This window comes from Cygnus olor, chromosome 2 (assembly GCF_009769625.2).
Source record: "Cygnus olor isolate bCygOlo1 chromosome 2, bCygOlo1.pri.v2, whole genome shotgun sequence".
NCBI lineage: Eukaryota > Metazoa > Chordata > Aves > Anseriformes > Anatidae > Cygnus > Cygnus olor.
Window position 1 is genome coordinate 139,839,014 of NC_049170.1, and position 22,068 is coordinate 139,861,081.

At 42.6% G+C, this 22,068-nt stretch overlaps 1 protein-coding gene across 16 annotated transcripts in view; it reads left to right on the forward strand.

The window, feature by feature from the left end:
• Positions 1 to 3,216: 3,216 nt before the first annotated feature.
• RIMS2 (regulating synaptic membrane exocytosis 2) overlaps positions 3,217 to 22,068 on the forward strand; it is a 468,287-nt gene continuing 449,435 nt past the window's right edge. For 7 of the 16 annotated variants that reach the window (XM_040546649.1, XM_040546646.1, XM_040546647.1 and 4 more), the window contains exon 1: positions 3,237 to 3,735. In XM_040546649.1, the coding sequence (XP_040402583.1) occupies positions 3,566 to 3,735 (170 nt within the window). In that variant the 5' untranslated portion in view covers positions 3,237 to 3,565. Of the gene's footprint in view, positions 3,736 to 22,068 lie in introns of all 16 variants that reach the window. The other 9 variants (XM_040546643.1, XM_040546662.1, XM_040546644.1 and 6 more) reach the window with 7 other exon arrangements.

The following is a 22,068-nucleotide window of genomic DNA, read 5'->3' on the forward strand; positions in this document are numbered from 1 at the left end:
ACCTTTTCAGGAAAGAATTACACTTAGCACACTTGAACAATGAATCTACTAACTCATTTACTCTTGTAGCTGCTATAAGGAAGGAAATGGGATTAAGTATAATGAGACCCTTAGTGAAAGACATTCTGTGGTCTTTAACCTGACAAAATCAGGTTAAAATACCGCTGTTTCCTTGGGAACCCCTTGTCTGAGAGAACTGGAAAAAAACAGAAAAAAAAAAAGGGTATTAAAAAGCTTGCATTATTAACCCTGCTGGTATCAGTACATGTAGATAACTCATAGAAACCACCAGAAGAAAGTACCTTTGATATATGAAAGGAGGGCATTTTCAGTTGTAGATTATACAACAGAAGAACAATTCCAATAGAAGAATGTAAAACAGGAATGTGAGTCTGGTTTTTCTGAGTATAGCAGTGTATTCAGAATGAGAGCTGAAATGAACAAGAAGGGCAGGTACCTGGAGCCACGACCCATGAAAGTGAAGGCTGGAGTCTGTAGACATTTTGCTATTGAGGGGATTACAAATGAATGTTCCTTAAAAATAAGTTTCAGAAACGATCATACTACATAATAATAATTTGTCTTGCTGGTTGATTGTACATTATTATTGACACAATTACTCTGGAGTAGGTAGAGAAATTTGCTCTGAGCGTATTTTCATCAATATGTCATCTGGGTAATGTAAATAGCAGGAGCAGCTTGAGACAATTGTGTGCAAGTTGAAGGGAACACGAACAAATAATGTTTCTTTTTAATTGCAGGAAAATGTGAGGAATGATAGGTGGAGCTGATGAGAAAAAAAAGGGAAGGTAGCAGCACAGAAAGGTCAAGCAGAGCCATTTCTTCAGTGAGTCACAGGATGCTCTGAATCTGCTCTATCCTTTCAAAGCAAATAACTAGATATTATATGGGGATTACAGTTCCTGTCCCTGGATTTGTTTATAGTTACATGTTTAGTGATATAGGATTTAGTGGGAACAGGGCAAATATCAAAGAGAAAAGAAAGCTCTTGAAATTCTGTGGTCATGTTGAGAGGAAGTATTTGTAATTTGTGGATGGACAATCAGAGGCACGTTGAAATGATTTCAGAAGCAGGGACTATAAATGCAGGAAGCTCAGAGGTAACTACCCATCGGAACGAAATTCAGGTGGATGAAGCCATGCACAAAGAACAGTAGCACTGTCTTGCAACAACACCTAAGATCACAACACTCTTGGTGTTTATGGCTGGGACACCACATAAAATATTTGTGAAATAACTGTGTAACCTGGCAGGGTGGAGAGGCTGCTTTGAAGCCGTCCCCGTACTTCTTTTTAATTATTCTTAGAAGTGATTGAGTGATTTCTCTCTTTCCTCACTTCCTCGGGATAAAATGTAGTTTCCCGAAGCGATCAGTCCAGTTAATTCTGCCATTCAACATTTATAGATTGATAAGGACTGTACTATCTTTGGTAATCTGATGACACACGCTTCTACATTTCCTCCTCTTTTTGACTTAGATGCCAGATTTATCTAGTGCCTGGAAGAAACAAGGAACTGGGTGAAAGCCAGCTGGCTGGAATCCAGTCAGAAAGGTGAAGGTGATGTTGACTGGAAGAGCAGAATGCTTTGAGGACTTGATGAAAATCAGACAGTTTATTTTGTAAGGGTATCTTTTTAAATATAGCATGCTCATTTTCTGTGCAAGGGTTTGCGTAGATTAACAGTCTATTACACATAATGAGAGGCTACATCAAGAAATGGAACAGGCTCCTTTTAGCTAAAGATGCCATGAATTTCTTGGACAAAATTAAAATTTGATGAATATGTGTGCATGATAAGAGGGATGGATTACTTTTGAGATTTGTTTTACTAAAGCCAACCTGTCACATTCTTTTGGTGATCTGTTCCTCCAGAACTTATTTTCCCAAAGGGACAATATCTTTAGTACAACACCGGAGGCAGAACTGTTTAGTTACTGAAACCGTATCCTGGAATTTATTCTTTGTGGAAACACAGCTAATGAGGACCATGATACTTTCAGTATTGTTTTCCAGGTCTTTGCACCTGGTTGTAAGTTGACGGCTCATTAGAAAGAGCACCAGCTCCAGAAACGTACAATTTATGTTGGAGATTTCAAACTGTCCAAACTAAAGCTTATAAAACCACTTTATTACTGCTACATATACATATACTGTTGTATATGCTGCAGTTAATGTAAAATTGGAGTTATGTCTTATGTGACAACGGCAGGTAGATCTCTACTGGTTGTAAATAGATTGACAAGACAGAGATGTGGATTCTTCAGTGTTCCTGGATAGGTTATTTCCCATTTATTGGGGCTGGATGGCATTTTTGGCAGTGCATTTCCACAAATCCCTTTTCCAGAAATCACTCCTTGTCATCAAATTGGCTGCTTAGGTGGGGGGTTCACAGGCAGCAGAGGCGTCTCAGGAGGTCTATTCTGGTTTCCAGGGCGGGAGGAAGACTCCCTTATCCCCTCAGCACCGCACCCCTGCTCTCCCGGCTCCCTCAGACACGCGCTGGGGCAAACCCCACGGCACCCACAGGCCTCTGAGGGGACGGGGCTGAGACAGGGGCAGGCCGCGGCTGCCCGGCCCGGCCCCACCTGTGGCGGGCGGCTCCTCCCGGCCCAGCCCGTCCCGTCCCGTTCCGTCCCTCCTGCAGCCTCCCCGGCTTCCCCCTGCCCGGGCTCTCCTCACCCCAGCCCTTCCCGTGCCCCGCCGGGCCCCGAACCCCGTCAGCCCCGACCCCGCCCGCCCTCTCCCCTCGTCTCGGTCCTCCCGGCTCGCGTTGGCTCCTCCTTTGTGTTTTTTTTTTTTTTTAAATTCCACCTCCCCACCACCACCCTTACAAATTAATTAAATAAATAAATAACGAATGGCCGCTCCCTCCTGGCCCCTCGCCGCCCAGCGCCGCTAGGGGCGGCAGCCGGGCCCGGCGCTGCTCAGGTGGTGGCGGCGGCGGCGGAGGCGGTGGCAGCGGGGCGATGCGGGGCCCCCTCCCGTGACTCCGGCTCCTCCGCCATGCGATGGGTTAGGCGGCCTCCATCCCGGCGGCAGCGGCGGCACGAAGAAGCGGCGGCGGGGCTCGGCCGGGGAACGGCGGCGGCAGGCGAGGAATTATGAGCCGCGGCCGGCGGCCGGGACCGGCGCTCGCCCGCAGGGGCTTCCCCCGCTGCGCTCCCCGGGGCGCCGGGGCTCCGCGCTCACCCCGAGCCCCACCGGCGGCGGCGGCGGCCTCCGAGCCCCGTCTCCCCGCTCGGTGCTCGGGATAAGCCCGCTCGCAGCCGGCCCGCAGCGCTCCGGCTCGCCGGGCTCAGCCTTGCCCTCTCTCCTTCCCCTGCTCGCCGCCCCCCCCCGCCTCGATCCCCTCCCGCCCCGGGGAGCCGGCGGCGGGTGGGTGCGAGGTCGGGGCTCCCGGGCACCCCGCCCCTCGCCGGCGGGGCCGTCGCTGTGCTGCCGGCTGCCGCCGCCGCCGGGGTATTGATTTGTATGTGCTGCTCCCGGCGCCGGCCGCTCCCGCTGGAGCCAGGGCAGCGCCTCCCGTAGCTTCCCCCCAAACATGTCGGCTCCCGCCGGGCCCCGGGGCGGCCCTGCGCCTCCTCAGCCGCTGCCGGCGCCTCAGCCCGAGATGCCCGACCTCAGCCACCTCACGGAGGAAGAGAGGAAGATCATCCTGGCCGTCATGGACCGCCAGAAGAAGGAAGAGGAGAAGGAGCAATCCGTGCTCAAGTAAGGGCGGGCGCACCCAACCCTTCCTCGCCCCGCAGGGCCCGGCCCCGGGGGCGGCGGGGGGGGGCGGCCGGGGGGCGCCTCTCGGAGCCGGGCGGGCGTGGGGTGGGGACGGGGCCGGCCGGCGGCGCTCGGCGGCTCCGCTCTACCGCCGGCCCCGGCGGGGGCACGGCGCCCAACATGGCCGCACAGGTGCCGTCCTCGCCCGGCGTGCGGCGGCGGGAGGGAAGGGGGGAGCAGGAGGGAGGAGGGTCAAGGCGGCGGTTGGCGCCGCCGGAGGGGGGCGGATCGGCGGCGGCGGCGAGCTCCGTCCCGGGGGCCCGGCGGGCGGTCAGCGGCGGCCCTGCCCGGAGCCGCGGCGGGGCCGCCGGGGCCTGCGCTCCGGCCGCCTCCCCGGGTGGGTTTGCACCGCCGCCATCTTCCTCCGGCAGCGCGCCTGCCGCCCGCCCCCGCCCCGCTGCGCCTCGCAGGAGGGAGCACGGGGCACGGCCACCGGCACCGGCCTTCAGCACCGGGAGCTGTCCGCCGAGCCTCAGCCGCCGCCCGGCTGCGGGCGGGAGCCGCCCCGGGAGCGGGGCTGCCTGGCCCGGGACCGCCGGCGCCGCTCCCCTCCCTCAGCGCCTCCCCCCTCGGCGCCGCGCCCCTCCCTCAGCGCCGCTCCCCTCACAGCGCCAAGCCAGGCGCAGCCCGGTGAGGCAGGCGGACCCCAAAAATCGGTCCCGGGAAGCCGCCCCCCGGGCTCCGTCGGGCTTTGGGAGCCCCTTTCCGAGCCTGGCTGCGTTGTCACTGGCATCACCGTAACGAAAACTTCCAGTTGCCGTTTGTCTGGCGGCTGCCGGGCCGTGAGGTGGTCTCCTGAAGCTCTCGGGGCGGTTTGCGAAGATGTGTGGTGAACGGTTTGAAGGATGTCGGCGTAGTGTGAGCACTGGGAATAAAGTGCCCTAAACAGCTCTCAGTCTGTGCTCTTCGCTTTGCTTGCTGTTGGGACGCTTTTATTTTAAAGCAACCTAAATTCTTTTACATTTCTAAATGGCATGTCGTAAAAACAAACACACGTTTGTCTAAAATCTCTCCTCTCGTAAACAATCATTACCAAAGGAAAAGGAAAACTACTCAAGTTGCAATTTAAGCACATAATGCTAGCATTACAGTTTTTAAGAAAGCTCCTGGCAACTTTTGCGATCTCCATGCGATTCCAGGATCAGTTTGGGTTGTCAAGCTTACAAATGAAAACCAAACCCTTGTCATTTTGTGACGAGTTAAAATTGGCTTCAGTGAAACAGAACGGTTTTCATTTGTAATCTGCAGGAGCTCGGGACAAAAGAGAGGTCTTCATCACAATCTGAAGATAAACTAAAAACTTCTCATGAGGGTTAGGCTCTCGTGGTGCCTCGCTGAAGTTTCCGCTTGAGTTCTGGGAGAGCAGCGAGGGAAATGGGATGGCACGGAGTTTATACACAAAAGCTAGCCTGATACAGGCTCTCTAATGAAAATGCTGGTGTCAGTGGGGTTTGGATAGATGGCCCACAATGCTTTATAAGATACCGAGATCTGGTGTCAGATGAATACCTCATCAGTTTAATTTTTCTTAAAGCAAAGTGGCTCCTTGAACCGTCAGATACATCTTTATTCTGAAAATACAAACAGCTTTATTAAGCATAACCCCTCACCAGTCACACAAGAGCGTGTTCCGCATTTTTAGGTAGGTATTACTGAGCTTAATTCTCTTGACAGAAGTTTTCCTTCTGTCAAGAGAGGAGAAAGAAGAAGAAAGGAAAAAAACCCTGCATTTATATGAATGAACTGCTGTTATTGCATATAGATAAATATAGAGCTAAATCCTGCAGTCTTTGTTCAAGTGTAATTCTCCTCGAAGGCAAGCTCCTTTTGAAGTGGAAGGTATTTTTGTCTGACTAAGCAATAAAATTGTGTCATTTCATTCCATGGAGGAATATGGGAGGATAAAAAAAGATGCTGGAAACAAGAGTTGACACTTAGAGATATTAGCACAAGAACTGTTCAAATATTGTAGAGAGGGACAAGCATGGATTTCCTCTAAATTTTGGATAATTTATGGTGATTGAATGTCAGTATGAATGGCTAGTCCCTGGGCTCTGCTTCCCTTCTGCATTCTATTTCTATTTTGTGCTTTTCAAATTCTTATGCTGTGCCCATCACTGTGGTATTTGAGCATCTTCCAAAAGTGCATTAAGTAGTGTGACTCACATCTGTAATGTGGACTATTTTTTTTTTTTTTCTTTCACTCCCTGGGGTAAATATGTGTGGATTTAAAATAGATAAATAACTTCTTTTCCTTCTGCTGGTTTTACTCTTTTTGGGGAAAGGAAATGCAGATGGTATTGAGTTGTAATCTGTAGCAACTAATAGTGATCAGGTCAGCATGAATTCCTGCCAGGATTTGCTGGAACATGATGGCGTGTAAAACTGAAGCTTTCCAGATTTGCTCTTTCCTTTGGCCTGGTTTGCTCTGTGAAATATGCCTAGCTGCAGTTATGCTCTGTGTTCCTGTGGTGGAGCTTCTGCTCTTAAAGGAAGACAGGCAGCAAACTCTGCTGCTTTGACTGTCTCTCCTTTGGATTTTTGGGGACCCTGGGAGTGCATCTTGAATGTCCTGTGCTAGGAAGGTGCCTTTCTTGACAAGGTTACCGTACATATGTTTTGCGTAGTGTTCAATATGCATAATGCATGGCACTCGGAGAAAATGAGCTCACTCAGAAGAAAGTACACTGGGCGTAAGTCCTTCTGTTACAGGAATATTTACATATTTTCAACTTCTATCCTTGTGGGTGTTTTAATTTCTTGGATACCACACAATGTTTGATGATGACTTTTTTCCTGTATGTTACACACATCCTTCCTCTCACAACTTCTATTTTTTTGTGTGTGTACACTTTCTAAGGGGTTTTAGATAGTACGTTTCCTCTATATGCATTGATTTATGGAATCCGTCGTGCTTTTTTACTTGACATTTGTATTTTATATCAAGAAGCTGACTTGAGAGGTTGCACACAGGAAAAGAAACATTTGTAGAAGGTGCTAGGATGCTGACGTTATTTGTAAAGACAGTTTCAGCCTGTGTGGTGTGCGTATACACTTACCTGTTTGTAGTACTGTGAGTTTCCAGGTTCTTCTAAGCTATTTGAGCTATTCTGAAAGCAAGATGAAATGCTATCCTAGCGAAGTCAGGCTCACAGCTCTGAAAACACAGGCATTTCAGCTTCCCAGGGGTATGGACAGTTTGGCCCAGTAGAAGGCAAGCTTTCCCAAGAGAAATTCCTTTATGAAATCGTACAGCCTTTCATATATTTGCAAGCTATCGCTTAAGTTTACCATAAAAGATCTCTCTTTGTGTGCATGTGAGTGAAAATCAAGTGGCATTGCCATCACTTTTATGGAGGGAGAGAGGACGGATGGGCACACGGTGGGCTAGATAGAGAAGGGTGGTTCTCCATGAGCCCCCCCCCAGGAGGCCCACAGCTCTAGGAAGGTACAGGTGGCTGTGCACTTGCATGTGCTCAGTTGCTTCGTGTCTGCAGTTGTACAGCCACGGTAAGAAATGACTGAAATAAAATCCATGACAAGGAGACAGCAAAGAAGCTAGGCTGTTTAGGCTCTGTATGGCGCTGTGGGTGTGCAGGGCGTGGGGCAGGACACCGGGCCTGGGACAGAGGAAGCAATAGACTGATGGCTGAAAGTCACAGTAAATATCTCACATGGCTATCATACTGCTTTATGAATTATTGTCCTGCTTTATAAATAATCAGCTCTGATTTACACCGCTTTAAACGGATTGTGTGTTTAGGATTTGGATTTGGGGCTGGAGGGATGACAGGTGTAGGTGGTGAATATTTTTTTTTCCCCCCACAATAGAGATGTGTATATGGGAATTTCAAAATTTTTAGGGTAATGCAAGAAGATTTGCTCCTGGCTATATAGTAAGCTAGGACTCCAGGCAACATTAGCTGCTTAAGTTATGCTCTGATATCTTCACACTGAGTTTTGTCTGAATTTAGGGTGCTGATCAGAGTAGGCCATTGTTACACCGCTTGCTATTTTGCTTTTATTTCTACTTTTTATAAAAGAAAGTATGATCAAGGTGACTTTAATAACTTTATGCAGTGTGAGGTAAGTGGTAATGGAAGTTGTAAGAACAGGTGTAGTTGAGGAAGAACACAAATCCCCTTGTCTCTTCCATTCCCTTTTGCCTTCCCTTTTCCCTTCCTACTACCTCATTCTCTGCTCTCTCGTAATTTTCTTCTCCCCTTTCATTTTACAAATTTGTGCTGCCTTTTTGGCCTCTCAAAATTACCATTATTGGTTATTCCTCTCTCCTGCCACATGGTTAGACGTGTTATACTGTAGGTAATACTCATCAGGATGCTATGGCTTGTACCACTTGCTCTTCAAGAAGCCCCAGTGTTTACAGTTGCTCTGTAAAGCTGCTAGCACACTTTGGGGCACTGTCTGCAAATAACAGCAGTGGTACTTCCTGTTAGTGACTAAGCAGAATGCATTTGGAGATTATACAGACTGGCAGTAACACTAATTACTGGGTTTGCTAATGTTAACGTCGAGTAAAATTTCGGAAGATTGCAGTGGTTTCGATGTTGTTCCAGCATTCAAAAAGTGCACGCAGGATGGCTTGGAGGTAGAAAGGCCTAACATCATATGGGATCGAAAAATAGAAAAGCTGATAGAGGATTTGGTTAACAAGGAAACCAAAAAGGAGATATTTAACACCAGCTGATGTCTGCTTTCTGAAAAATACATCGTGTGAAATAAATACGCTTTTACACTTGTTTGAAACCAAAAGACAATTCCAAATTTTGCGTTTTAAAGGCAAGAGTGTAGAACATACTTTAAGTGCTGGGACCGTATCCTGGAAAGTGGTGACTGGGTGAAATTCAGTGGTCTCTGGAAGTCAGGTCAGGGCAATGAATGATCCTTTCTGGATTTTGTCTGCCTGTGTCTGTGAGCTGGATAACTTCTAAATAACTGAGAACATTAAACAATTGATTTTTCCATTGAAACAACAGCTTAATTAGTATGTATATTGTAAATGCAAAAATGCACCAAAGCGATAAGTTACTACAGAACCGAGGCTTATAACTTAATGTAAAATGTGTTTCTACCCTGCCACCGAAGTTTTAAAATGCTTGAAGCACATTCGAAATTCCATAACAAGGAGGAAAAAGTAATCCAATGGTTTGAACTTTGAAATTTTATCCAGTGCAACTACTCTGTGAAATTACCCATGTACATAAATGTTCAGTTTTTATCTGTAAGGTAGGCATGACAGTCTTGGGAATTTGGGAAGTGAATGCTGCCTCTCACCCCTCTGCTCTGCTGCTTCCTTAGAGTTTTGCTGTCTTACTCAGTGTCAGTCAGAAGGGTAAGTTTGAAAGTCTCTGTGTATACCGGTCTGCCTGTTCCAAGCTCCTGTTTTCTAGGAAGGATCTTTTTGTGCTGCCAGCTTCTCTCCTTTTTCCCCTACGTTTCTGTGATGGCTTTTTTGACAAGAAGAGGAACTTGGGGAGATAAAACTGAAAAAAGCACAAAAAATGATTAGTTATGATCTCTTCTATGCTTGTTTGACTGCTACAGGTATCACACCTTAACAACAAGGTGGGGACATTTTTTTTATAGGAAGACTAGATCATATGGGCTGTCTTAATCATTTGTTTTACAGTATCATGGTTAACAGCTACAGGTTATCGTAGATAAACTAATCTCTCTAAAAAGGGGCGTCTTCATAATTCAGTCTCAGGAAGAGCCTAATTAAAGACTGATTGCTTAAAAATGGCATTCAAAACCAGTTGTTTTTCAAGCAAATTAACTGCGATTATACATCTGAGTTCAAATCAAGCCATGTTATTTTCTGTACTTACTGAGTTTAGATTATGTCTCTCTGAAGTACTGCATGGTGTAACAGGAGGAAGTGTTAGCGCCTCAAATTATAGCTGGCTGTTGAGGCTCTATAATAGTTTATTAAGAAGAAGAAGAAGAGTTTATATCTAATCTGGTAGTGCTTTTTAAAGCTAATTAAACCCCAACAACTGCCTTCCATGATTTGTTGAACTTCTGGTGATACAGTAAAACTGCAGAATCAGTGCTGTGCTGAAAAGGTGCTTCTGCATGAGATTCTGCAGTGCCTGCTTCCTCACGTTGTTTCTCCAGGGTATCATCTTGACACTGCAAAGGGATTATCAGTCAGGATCGAGATTATAACAGCTAATGTAATACTACAAGATCACATAGGGGAGTAGGAGTGCATCTAAGAAGTTAATACGTCGCTTTAGGAGAGTAAGAGTTCAAAGTAATTTATATAGTGCTCTGCTGGTCTCATTGAAGGTGGAAGACAATTCTTCTATAGTCTTGAATTCAGCTGCCATCACGCTTTTCCATGTGAACGTGTTTATAGAGTGATTTTAGTTGCATTTAACTGAAATCAAATTCATGCATTTTGATGGGGGAGGAGTGTATAGCAGTCCACCACCTATCTTTGGTGTTTTGAATAAAGGAATATCTTTGATTTAGGGTTGAAACTGTTCTTACAACCATACCGAGATATCCTGTTCATTCTAGCAGGATTTAGCAAGAGCTGAACTTGTGCTTCAAAAAAGCCCAAGTACTTCCACTTAGAAAATTCACAAAGAAAATCTTTAATTAAAATATAAAGAAGTTATTTTCTTTCCACTGTCCTTGTGGGGTTAGTTCTTTCTTCTTAAATCTTACATGAATTTGCTTAAATACTTCCTCTATTCAACGTTTATAGTTTTAAGGTGAATGGTTTCTTATAGCAAATACTGTATTATATTTGTACATAGACTCACAGGCCATATAGCACTACCAGGTATTTGATATAGTGTGAAAATTGGATTCTATGTATTTGAGGGGACAGTCTTTCTTTAGAAGGTGTATTATCTAAGCACACGAGGGATATCAAATGTTTTGACCTTTAAATAGAATTGCCAGTTACAATCAGTCATAATTTTTGGACAATGTTTTGCAGATATATTCTATATAACTTTTCAAAAACGAGTGCTCTAGTGTGTTAGTAATAAACCTTTTTTCCCTGTACAGTTACTCAAACTCTTGGTGTGAGTACATTTTTCTCTTTACCAAAAGGATGAGTGAGAATTAATGCTTTTAAAGCTGTTTAAAGCTCAGAAAACAAAGAACAATAGAAATTAGGTCTGTCTGAGGCCTCAAGAGGCCTTCCAGTTCATCCTTTGCCTCCAGGTATGACCAACTATAACACAGCAGTTCCTGACACTTATTTGTCCAATACAGTGGTCCCCAGCTGTGAGGGCACACCTATGCAATACATAGGCTTTGTGGCCGAGGCAAGAGCACTTAACAGGTGATACACAGAGTTCAAGCTAGTCGGCTCTGCAAGAGTTGTGCTGTGTACACAGGAGGAGGTGAGCAGAGGGCCAAACAGATCTTGGCATAAATTTCCCTGGTCCAGTTATGTATGAAGCCTGCGCAGATTTTTGCAAGTGATAGTTTGGTGTATATATACATATACGTCTGCCAAGAGGTATGCAAACAAAGAATCCATCTACCGTCCTAACTGGGGATGGAGATTCCTTGATGTCCCTAGGTAATTTGTTTCAGGTACTCAATGTAATTATCCTTTCCATTACATTTTTTTTTTCACCTAAAGTTAAGCCTAAATCTATTTCCTGCTATTTGCTGCTTACTCCGTCCCCAGTGGAAACGCAGAGCATTCCGTTACTCTTCGCAGCAACCTTTCATATATTGCACAAATGTGATTATGTCTCCTCTTGTAGATTCTCATCGTCTCCTTTCTGTAGACTCAACAGGCCATATTTTCTAGACTTTTGGCTGTTCTTCTTGTTGTTCTCAGTATTCCTTCTAATTGAGCTTTTTGAAATAAAAAAGTCCAAAATGAGGCACTGTATTCCAAACAAAAGTGTATGGGGAGGGTGCAAAGATAACACCATGTGTCCTACATACAACACCTTCCTTGACAGCCAGTGTCACGTGTGTTTGGGGTTTTCGTCGTGGCATAGCAAATTGACTCGTGGTTGGCTTGTGATCTACTATACCGTCAACATGCTTTTCTGCAGAATTGCTGTGGAGTGATTTCATTCCTGGTATTGTATTTTGAACTTGGTTACGCTGGTGTTTGTCTTCATCCCTGTTGAGTTACATTCTGTTTGTATCAGATACCTCTTACGAATGTTGTGTTAGAGTGCCTAAATAAAATGTGAAAACAGCCCTTGGAGCAACGACCAGGGTTTGCCTCTATAGAGTATCCTAATCGCAGAGGTGTTTAGACTTTCTCCTGGTTGTCTGTACTTTGACGTTCCTGACTGCACAGTTGCTGAACTTCATAGGCAGAAGGCAGAATAATCTCATTCCAATTTTGCCCATAGCTTGTTGGTTAGAGAAGGGAGAGCTGTGTTCAAATCTCGAGCTGAGAAGGGTCTAGGATACACGTCTTGTACCTCCTTGGGAAGACTTGTAACTTTCATGCTATTGTAAGAGAAACAGTTGCTTCCTGTGCTATATTTATTCAGTTTGTGGAAGCTGTTGGCTGACTTAAAACGAATTTGACAAAGTTGTTGAGGTCCGAGAGATACTTAGTTACTAAGGATCTAATGAAAATAACTAGGTGGTTAGTGGAAAAAGATTGTTCGCATTCCTGACCAAGGAAAAGCCTGCTCCTACTCCCTAGATGCCAAGGAGTCCTTATAGCAGAGAACCAAGCATAGACATCAAAAGAAATTAATCATGAGTTGTCCTCACAAAATCGGTCTTTTCTGCATTCCACACTCGGAGAACTGCTTGGTTAAGGAAAGCTATTGCCTCAGTTTTGGTGTCTTTTTCATTCCATATTTACAACTTCTGTAGCTTGGGATTGAGCACAGAGAATCTCTGGGATCATTCGGATCAGATATGAGTATATATAGTGTAATACTTCTACATATGAAATAACTGCAAATGCTGAAATTCTAAAATTCAATTTAGAGCCAGTGGAAGAAAATAGGTGCCTTTAGGATGTGATCCATCTTATCTTAAAGTAGACATTTCATATAGTCTGGATGAATTGCAGAGCCCATTTCCATACATGGACCTAAAAAGAAGGTAAAATATGTCACAGTTCTGCTGCATAGGCATCGTAGGTGAGTTGAATCTTACCCTTGGAGTTTTGACTTTGAGAATAATTTTTCACTATTTGGTCTAATGAAAATGCCATAGCCACTTTCTGCACTGGCATTGACTTTTGTAGTTTTCTAGACTTCTTTAGAAGCCTGTCTGCTGATCTGCATCTTCTGCTAATATTTTAATGAATTATTAATTAGGGCATGTTTATTTATCTATATCTTTAATATTTGAGACTCACTGCTGGGAAACTGAGTATGCTTCCTTTCTAGGTTATTCTTAGGATTTTGTATAATTTTTATTATATTTTAAGTTCCAAAAGTCTTCAAAGAATGAGGTTTAAAAGAAACCCTTAGAACACAAGATATTTCCAGTATGTGGGATTAAGCGTATCTATCAAGAAAGCACATTGCAAAGAAAATCTGCCTGTGCCATTCACCAGTGGATATTTCAAGCCAGAAAATAGAAAATCATGGCTGAAGGTAGTCTGTTAGGTGGGAAGTTAAAAACACATGATACTTCAACTACCTGGAAATACAGATTTGTCTTTAAACTCTATTTAAGATTTCTCTCCGTAAGTCACATGCCATCTCTCTTCTTCTGTTAAGTTCTGCTGTAATGTAAGCTAGTCTGTTTCAACATATACTTTGAATATTTTGTATGCTTTTTCTGCCAGTAAGTCCTTAGTTTAACAACATTTATGTAGCTACCTTGTATTTTGAAGTTGGTAGGGCACTTTTGATAGCAAGCTAAATAAAAAATACTACTGAATTGCTATTGAAAGAAGCCATCAATATGAGCTCTGAAACTTTCATGCTTTAAAAGCCTGGATAAACGGGTATCTGCCAAAGATGTTGTGTGGAATAGAAATCAAATATATTTTTGCTGAATCAGGCCTTAAGACAGTTTGGGAACATGGGTTTTGATTCAGCGTTCTTCCATTAATTTGGTTAGTCACTGCGATTATGATTCATTTCATTCTGTGTAAGCAACTGCTGCACAGTAAGTGACAGCTGAACCATGTATTATCTAACAGCTAGAAAAATAGCATCACTGTCATGTTTAGGAGGCTGAGGATTATATTTTTACTGAGCACGTGTTTTGTACTGAAGTTAAAGGGCTTCAGGAAAATCTTAAATTTTCTCAAATTACTTATAACATTACAGATATGAAATATAACAGTAAACAGTATGAACTATTTAAAACAAGAACGTTATTTTGATTTATTACTATAATGAAAGTTTTTGTTCTGTTTTTGATTATTTTATTGGCTTTTAGGATTAGTTGTAAAATTATACCTGCAGATGCTTTGCTGGTTTACATTTACATATAAGTGGCAGGTTTGCAGAACTAAATGTAACTGAGTAGGAAATGCTTCTCAAGTGCTAGTATTACTCCATGTTAATATATTTAACATCAGAACATATTTCAAGGGAAGAATTTTCATTATTCTGCTAAAATTTACCAAAAATACCAGAAAGATTCAAAAATTAGCAGGTTGTAAAGTTAAGCAAAAAAAAATGTATGATGGAAACAAAATTATATTTTTTATCTAGTTTCCGTATTTCTTTCTAAAAATCATACCTTCCATGTTTAAAACTAAGTATCAGAAAATCCAGATATATTTTTTCCTGTCCTATTTATGGTTTATCTGGAAAAACACTGTACAGGGTGATGTGAAGACACCAAGCCAAGAAAAGGTGTTTTCAGGGTAGAGTACAGAGAAAGCACTCAGTATTTTGAAAATGAATTCTTCTGTCTGGTTGATATCCGAACACAGAGGTGGATGGAGATGAATGAAATTTAATGTATTATAGCTGTACACTGATACACATCTATGTATTTTTAATGTATTTAGGCATTGTTGGAAGATAAATGTTTTTAGCTATTTTGTGGTGTATATATGAATATAGAATCATAGAATCACAGAATGGTTTGGGTTGGAAGGGACCCTAAAGCCTATCCAGTCCCAGCCCCCTGCCATGGGCAGGGACACCTCCCACCAGACCAGGCTGCCCAAAGCCCCATCCAGCCTGGCCTTGAGCACCTCCAGGGATGGGGCATCCACAGCTTCTCTGGGCAGCCTGTGCCACTGCCTCACCACCCTCCGAGTGAAGAACTTCCTCCTAACCTCTAATCTAAATGTACCCTCTTTTAGTTTAAAACCATTCCCCCTCGTCCAGTCATTATCTGATTGAGAAAAGAGTTGTTCCCCATGTTTTTTATAAGTCTCCTTCAAGTACTGAAATGTTGTAATGCGGTCCCCCTGGAGCCTTCTCTTCTCCAGGCTGAACATCCCCAGCTCTCTGTCTGTCTGCATAGGAGAGGTGCTCCAGCCCTCTGACAGTCCTCATGGCCCTCCTCTGGACCCACTCTAACAGACCCATATCCTTCTTGTGCTGTGGCCTCACAAGGGGGGGGACAATCACCTCCCTTTACCTGCTCTTTTGATGCAGCCCAGGATGCAGTTGGCCTTCTGGGCTGCAAGGTGGATTTACTGTGAGTTCTTGTCTAAAATTCAGTCTGAGTTCTATACTTGAAAAGTCTTTATAGCAGATATGCTCTTATGTAAAACATGCTTTTATTTGTGGAATGGCAAAACAAACTTTTAGTTAGATTTTTAACTGTTAGTGTGAATGGTTGTATTTGTTCTACACAAACAAGAGTGATTATAATTGTATCATTAGACTATGATCACAATGATACTTATGCCCAAACTTAAACTCAACATCAATAACTAATTCTTAACTCATTCGGACCAGTTATTTACATTTAAGAGATACAGTAATTAAAATGAATATAGGTTAAAAATGTGCCTTTCTTTGGACTTCCTAATTTTGTCTAGTAATACTTAAAAAAGGAAAAACATTCACTGAAACTGCACTTTCACTCTAACTTACGTTTAATAGTGAATAACTTTTTTCAGTGTTTAGCCACTGTGCATGTAAAGACTAGAGCATATCCTTCCCAATTTACATTTATTTTAAAAGAAAGGATTTCTTGAAAGTTCCTGGAAGTAAATCATTAGTTCACTGGCCTATTAACTAAATAAAGGCACTGTTGTATATGTTTTGTTGTTATTAATTTAAGTCATTGAATAATATGCTCTTAGTTTTATTCTTAGGTAAATAAGAGAGTGGTTTAGAATTTGTAGCATTTTTCGTCATTCTTTGTAACCGTAAGTTTTTCTCTGACAGGGGCTTAGGAGCGTTTTATTGTAGTAATCCATGAAAAATTTTTCTTTCAACAGGGCTGCTGTGCCTAACACAAGCACGACGAAGCACTTCCTTACTAAAGATGACCTATTTTAAAACGGCTTTTGCCTCCCATTGGTGCTGCTAGGCGTTTTGTAAAGCTGCCCACAGCAAAGATGGTGGCTTGTGTTAGAAGAGGGAAAGTACCATTGAACAACTTCTGTCTTGGATACAAATAACTTGCATTTGGTATTTATAACATTACTGAACAGTATTATCATGATGTGGAATGAGGTTTATACAAGAGCTTTTCTATGCATTTCCATTGCTTAATATATTTGATCATCATCAGTATCTTTTTCTAGGGATGGTTGGAACATCTGCATAATAGGTTTTATATTTACAGTACTAATGTGTATTTTAGCCTTAGTTTCAGTTTAATAAAGCTTTTCTGTGGAAAATTTCTCTGGATGTGATACAAAGGGATGAAAGGATTGTTACTGAACTCTTGCCTATCAACACTCATATCTTTGCCTTTTAATTCGTTGTTAGCTTTCTATTGCCATAATCAATGACATCTTATCTTGGAATTTGTACGGAAGCATGGAATTTGCTAGATTCATAATGAAAAACTGCATAGCTTCCTTTTTGGTATGGAGTAAATATTTTGTAAATATATTTAGAAAGGCTAGTTTGAGCCTAATGACACCACCCTTCCCTGGTTTCCTGCTGAATCAACACAGCAAGAGAAAGAGAGGCTCCTGTGGTGGTTCTACCCAGCTGGGCAGCTGAGCCCCACCGTAGCTGCTCTCTCACTCCCCCTCCTCAAAGAAAAAGGGGAGAAAATATGATGGAAAGGGCTCAAGGATTGAAATAAGGACAGGGAGATCACTCAACTATTATCATCATGGGCAAAAGAGACTCAGCACAGGGAGATTAATGAAATTTGTTACCTATTGCTCACAAGCTAGAACAGTGAGAAACTAAAAAAAATGTCTTCCCCAAGTCCACCCTCTTCTACCTCCTCCTCCCCAAGTGGTCCAGGCGAATGGGCAATGGGGGCTGCGGTCAGTTCCTGACGCTTCATCTCCACCGCTCCTTCCCAGTTCCTCTCTGCCCCTGCTCCCCATGGGGTCCCTCCCATGGGATGCCGTCCTTCCCGAACTGAGCCTGCGGGGGCTGCCCACAGGCAGCAGCTCTTCAAGAACTGCCCCAATATGCGTCCGTACCACAGGGTCCATCCCCCAGGAGCAAACTGCTCCAGCACGGGTCCCCCACGGGCGGCAGCTCCCCCCAGACTCCCTGCTCCTGCGTGGGCTCCTCTCCACGGGCTGCAGCTCCGGCCCGGGGCTTGCTCTTGCGGGGGCTCTCCGTGGGCTGCAGCCTCCTCCAGGCCACATCCACCTGCTCCACCGGGGGCTCCTCCACGGGCTGCAGCGTGGAGATCTGCTCCATGTGGGACCCATGGGCTGCAGGGGGACAGCCTGCTCCACCAGGGGCCTCTCCACAGGCCTCAGAGGAACTGCTGCTGCGTGCCTGGAGCACCTCCTGCCCTCCTGCTGCAGTGACCTGGGGTCTGCAGGGCTGCTTCTCACTCCTCTCTCCCAGCTGCTGTGGCACAGCATTTTTTTTTTTTTTCCCCCCTCTTTCTTAACTTTGTTCTCCCAGAGGCCCAACCAGCTTCACGCCCTGGCCAGCAGCAGGTCCCTATGGAGCCAGTTGAAACTGACCCTTATCTAAAAAGGGGCAGCTTCTAGACTCTGCTCACAGAGGCCACCCCTGCAGCCCCCTGCTACCAAAACCTTGCCACGTAAACCCACTAGAGCTCCTCCAAAAGGTGGGTCTGAGCAGCTTCATTAAGCTGTGGAGCCCCAGGTAGTGCTCTGGTGTCAGTACCACACAGGCAGCTCCATCCCCACCTGAGCTGCTTCCTCGTGCCTCTGTGACACCACCACAGCCCTGGTGCAAGTGTCTGATGAACTGTCTAGTGAAGCTGCTTCAGGGAATTTAAAAATATCCTCCTCCTCCCCATTTCAGCAGAGCTATTTTTATCTATGGAAAGGAACTGATCTGGTTTACTGTACAGTCCCGCAAGCAGCTGTGCTAGCACAGCTGAGGGACCGGGAGAGATTAGCTACAGTGCTTTTCATGTTTCTGGAAGCAATGGGCTTGCTCCACTCTTATTTCCACAGTCTGCAATGACTGCTCGTGTTGCAGTCATTGAGAAAAACAGCAATCAACACTTACGAAATCATTTCCGATTTTGAAGGTTTTTGAGGTTTGAGTAGATGCAGCCAGAATTAATATTCAGAGCCTTTTCTTGTGATGAAAACTAGGAAAATGCTCCTTAAATTTTACTGTTGAGTAACTAGAGTTGGAAGGCCATTCCTGATGTTAGTTCAGGTTAAAGTAGCTTTCGTGTCCCAGTGTATGCAGGCTGTTTTCTTGGATATTTAAAACTGATTTTCTGATGTAGCACAGCAGTTCAGCTCATAGGATATGGAAGAAAGAGAGAGGAAATACCTTAGATGATGCTGGCCAGGTGGATAGGCTCTAGAAAGCTGTGTTGTTCCATTTTCCAATGCGATCTGGTTATAAATAATGAAGGATGTGTAGCAAAGATCCTAGTTGTAATTGCAGCACACGCACAAGCTCATGTATTTTCACAAGTGGCATAATGACCAAGTGCTCTTTGAAATGCGTGAAATAATGTGAAATAATGCTTTGCCTCATTTCAGTTTTTGGGTGGAGATGAGAACTTCTGATTTTTCAAATTATGAGATGATTTTGACTCTAAATTTATTTGCAATTTACTTGAAATGCAGGCTACATGGATATTTTAAAATAGAGGGCATATGAATAAGTTGTAATTTAATCTACTATTAAAACAATTTTAAATAATGGCTGAAAAAATATGTCGGAATTTAAATTTGCTAGGGTCATTAACTCATGAACTACTGAAAGTTTATAAGATAGCACAGAGAAACACGAAGTGTGAACTTTCTGTTACTACCATCTATGCCAACACATAAGAAGAAGATAGACCTTGCATCAAAGAGTTTAAATTTTTTACTTGTAGTTAAAGTAATAGACTTGCAAATTTATTTGTGCATCTGACACGTAGCCTCATTGAAATAATGGAATTCTTTCTAAAAAAATGACTTTAAGAAATAGAGCAATTAAAAATACTACCGTACTAGTAACATTTTTCTGAATGCCTAGCCTTCTTATTTTCAAGCAATGCTATAATTTAAAGAGACATTTTATTCTTTCAGGAGAGAAATAAATCTATTTGGAATAGGATTATTATGTAGGATTATTAAATATTCACATATTTTGTACTGCCTAGTTGCTAATATTAGCCCAGTATTCATTAGGAGCTCCAATCTACTAATGGACAGAAAGTATTTTTTTCTCTTGGATTGCTGTAGCAGTCATCTTTGATCAGCATTTTACTGAAAAATCAAACATCTATCCCCTTTCTTATGCCTTCCCTTTAGGCTACTGGTAAAAATTAATACAGAAATAATATTTTAACATGTTAACATGTGTTATACCCCCAAATGAGAGTGGTGATTCTCTTTTTAGAATCACAATCCACTCTTCTGGAATAATTTGCTGCCCCAAAATATGAATAAATTATATATTTTTTAAAATGTCACATTCACTTAGAAACCAGCAATTTCATTAAAATATCTTTCTTTTAAACATTTTTTTCTATAAATATTAGACACATATCTGGAGGGCATAGTAAGCTTTTACTTTTTCACAGGTTAATATTCATACTGTCTCAGCGTCTGGTTCTACAAATGTCCGGTGTCTGACTGGATTAGTTTTAGTTTGTACTGCTGGCTTGAATTCCTGTGTTATTGTGAAATGAAATATTAAAAGGTCTTTCTTCCTAATGCTGTATGTAAAGAATATGCAGTCTTGCTAGGTGTTCTTTAAAGAAAACGAGGATGGGACTTCTATATACTGTCTAGAGATCCATCTGAGATACTAATGGGATTATTTTGAAATTGAGAAAATATTACGGACAGCGTGTTCATCTTAAACAAGTGTTTCCACACAAGAAGTGGTATATTTATTATAGTACTCCAAATATTAAATTATATAAATACTGTTTTAATATTTTTAATTTTCCAATTCTTGTAATTTTATATCCAGTTTATATATAAAAGTTTCTGGGAGGTGACCATTTAAGTCTCTCAGTTCTGTGGATTTTAATACAGATTAATTTAAAATTAGACACTTTCCCTAACTCATTTTTTACAGATGAAGCTTGTCAGAAAATATTTGGATTACACCATACCACTGGCAAATAAAACACTTTGCGATGATTTCCTGATTTTTTTTTTTTTTTTGTTTCATAACAAAATGACTGAGCCTGATTTTGGATTAACTTGCATTCTTTTATTCTGTTATAAGTCTACTGAAGTCATTAGATCACTTCTGATTTAATCTTATTGTCAAAAAAAAAAAAAAGGTCCATTATTCCTCATCGTTTATGTCAAAATTTATAATGGCAATGCGGGAGTGAGAGACTGCAGACAGCCTCTGACCTGTCCTGTAGAATTTAAGCAACGAATTTGTAGTTCCTGAAGTGGCGTTGTTGCAGGTGGAAGAGTGGAGAGAAAAGTAATCTGAAGTGAGGCATTGTACCCATAACAGAGAAATCTTGAAACAAAAGCCCTGTGACGTGAGGATAAAATTGTATTCTTTGGTCTCGCAGGGCTTCTGATTTCCCTTGAGGCAGAGGAGCCTTATTGTTATTGTCATAATCACTGATCAGCCTTCCAAATATTCTTATGTTCACTGTTAATACTGCTTGAGTTGGAAGTGTGTGAACTGAAAGCATGGATTGTGGCCTGGCTGCTGTTTGCCCAGAATGCCTTAACAAGCGAGTGAGCTGACTGGCATCCATTACAATTTTTGAAATTAATGATGCTGTTCGCTGTATCTATTAAAAATGAACTTCAAAAGTAGGGAAGCTAACAAGCCTTGTAGTGTCAGCACTTCTTGTGTTCGTTTTTGCTTCGAAGTTTTCTTTCTCTCCTTTTTTTTTTTTTAAATCATATTTTGTTAACCTCATGCCTCTTCAGCTGCTCTGGTACCTGTAAATAATTTCATGTGATGACAGTTTGTGGAATACACACAGTATAAAAGTTGGCATTTTAGTAAACGTTGAACCTAGCGTACATTCCCCAAACATGAGAAACAAGCTTTTGGGTTAAAGTTCAAGGCTATCACATGTAAAGCAAGGATTGTGCCTGCAGTAATAAAAAGGGAGTAAAAGGAAATTGCAATTTGATATCTACACTTGTGACATCATCTTGTATGTAGACGCATCTTTTAGTTTTTTATTTGTTTGCAATAGATAAAGGGAGGACAATAGGGCTTTCAGTGGTTCTCATTCTTTTTTTTTTTGAGGCCAGTTAACTATATATAGTTACTATAGTTACTATATATATATCTATATATACTATATAAATATTTTTGGGGTCCCCTTAGGAGAATTTTTCTGAGTAAAATGTTTTTACTGTCTGTCTTACACTGTAAAACACTTTTACCTATTTTATCTATAGTAGATAACATGTAAAAATAGTTGCCGTACTGTCTTGCATGATCTTTGTCCGTATATCTTTCTTGTAGCTCTTTTCAGTGGCAAATCCCTGTTTGTCTGTTGCTGAAGGAATACGTCTTCATGGGTGCTGACAAAATTAACTCCTGTCTGTAGCTAAATTTATCCAGTTTAGTCAAGTAAGAATCAAAGTACAGAAATTTGAAAAGGGCGTCTTTAATTAATGTTATTTCTAACAGTTGGCGTTTGATAGCTGAAGCTTTTTTTTTTTTTTTTTGCGCTGTCATCTGCACAGTTTCAAACTGAAGTGCTGTTTTTAATTTGCCTCTGACAGACAGCCGTGCCAGTCTAAATGCGAGAGCCTGGGTGCTATCGGTTTCTGTTCATTTGCTTATTCACTTT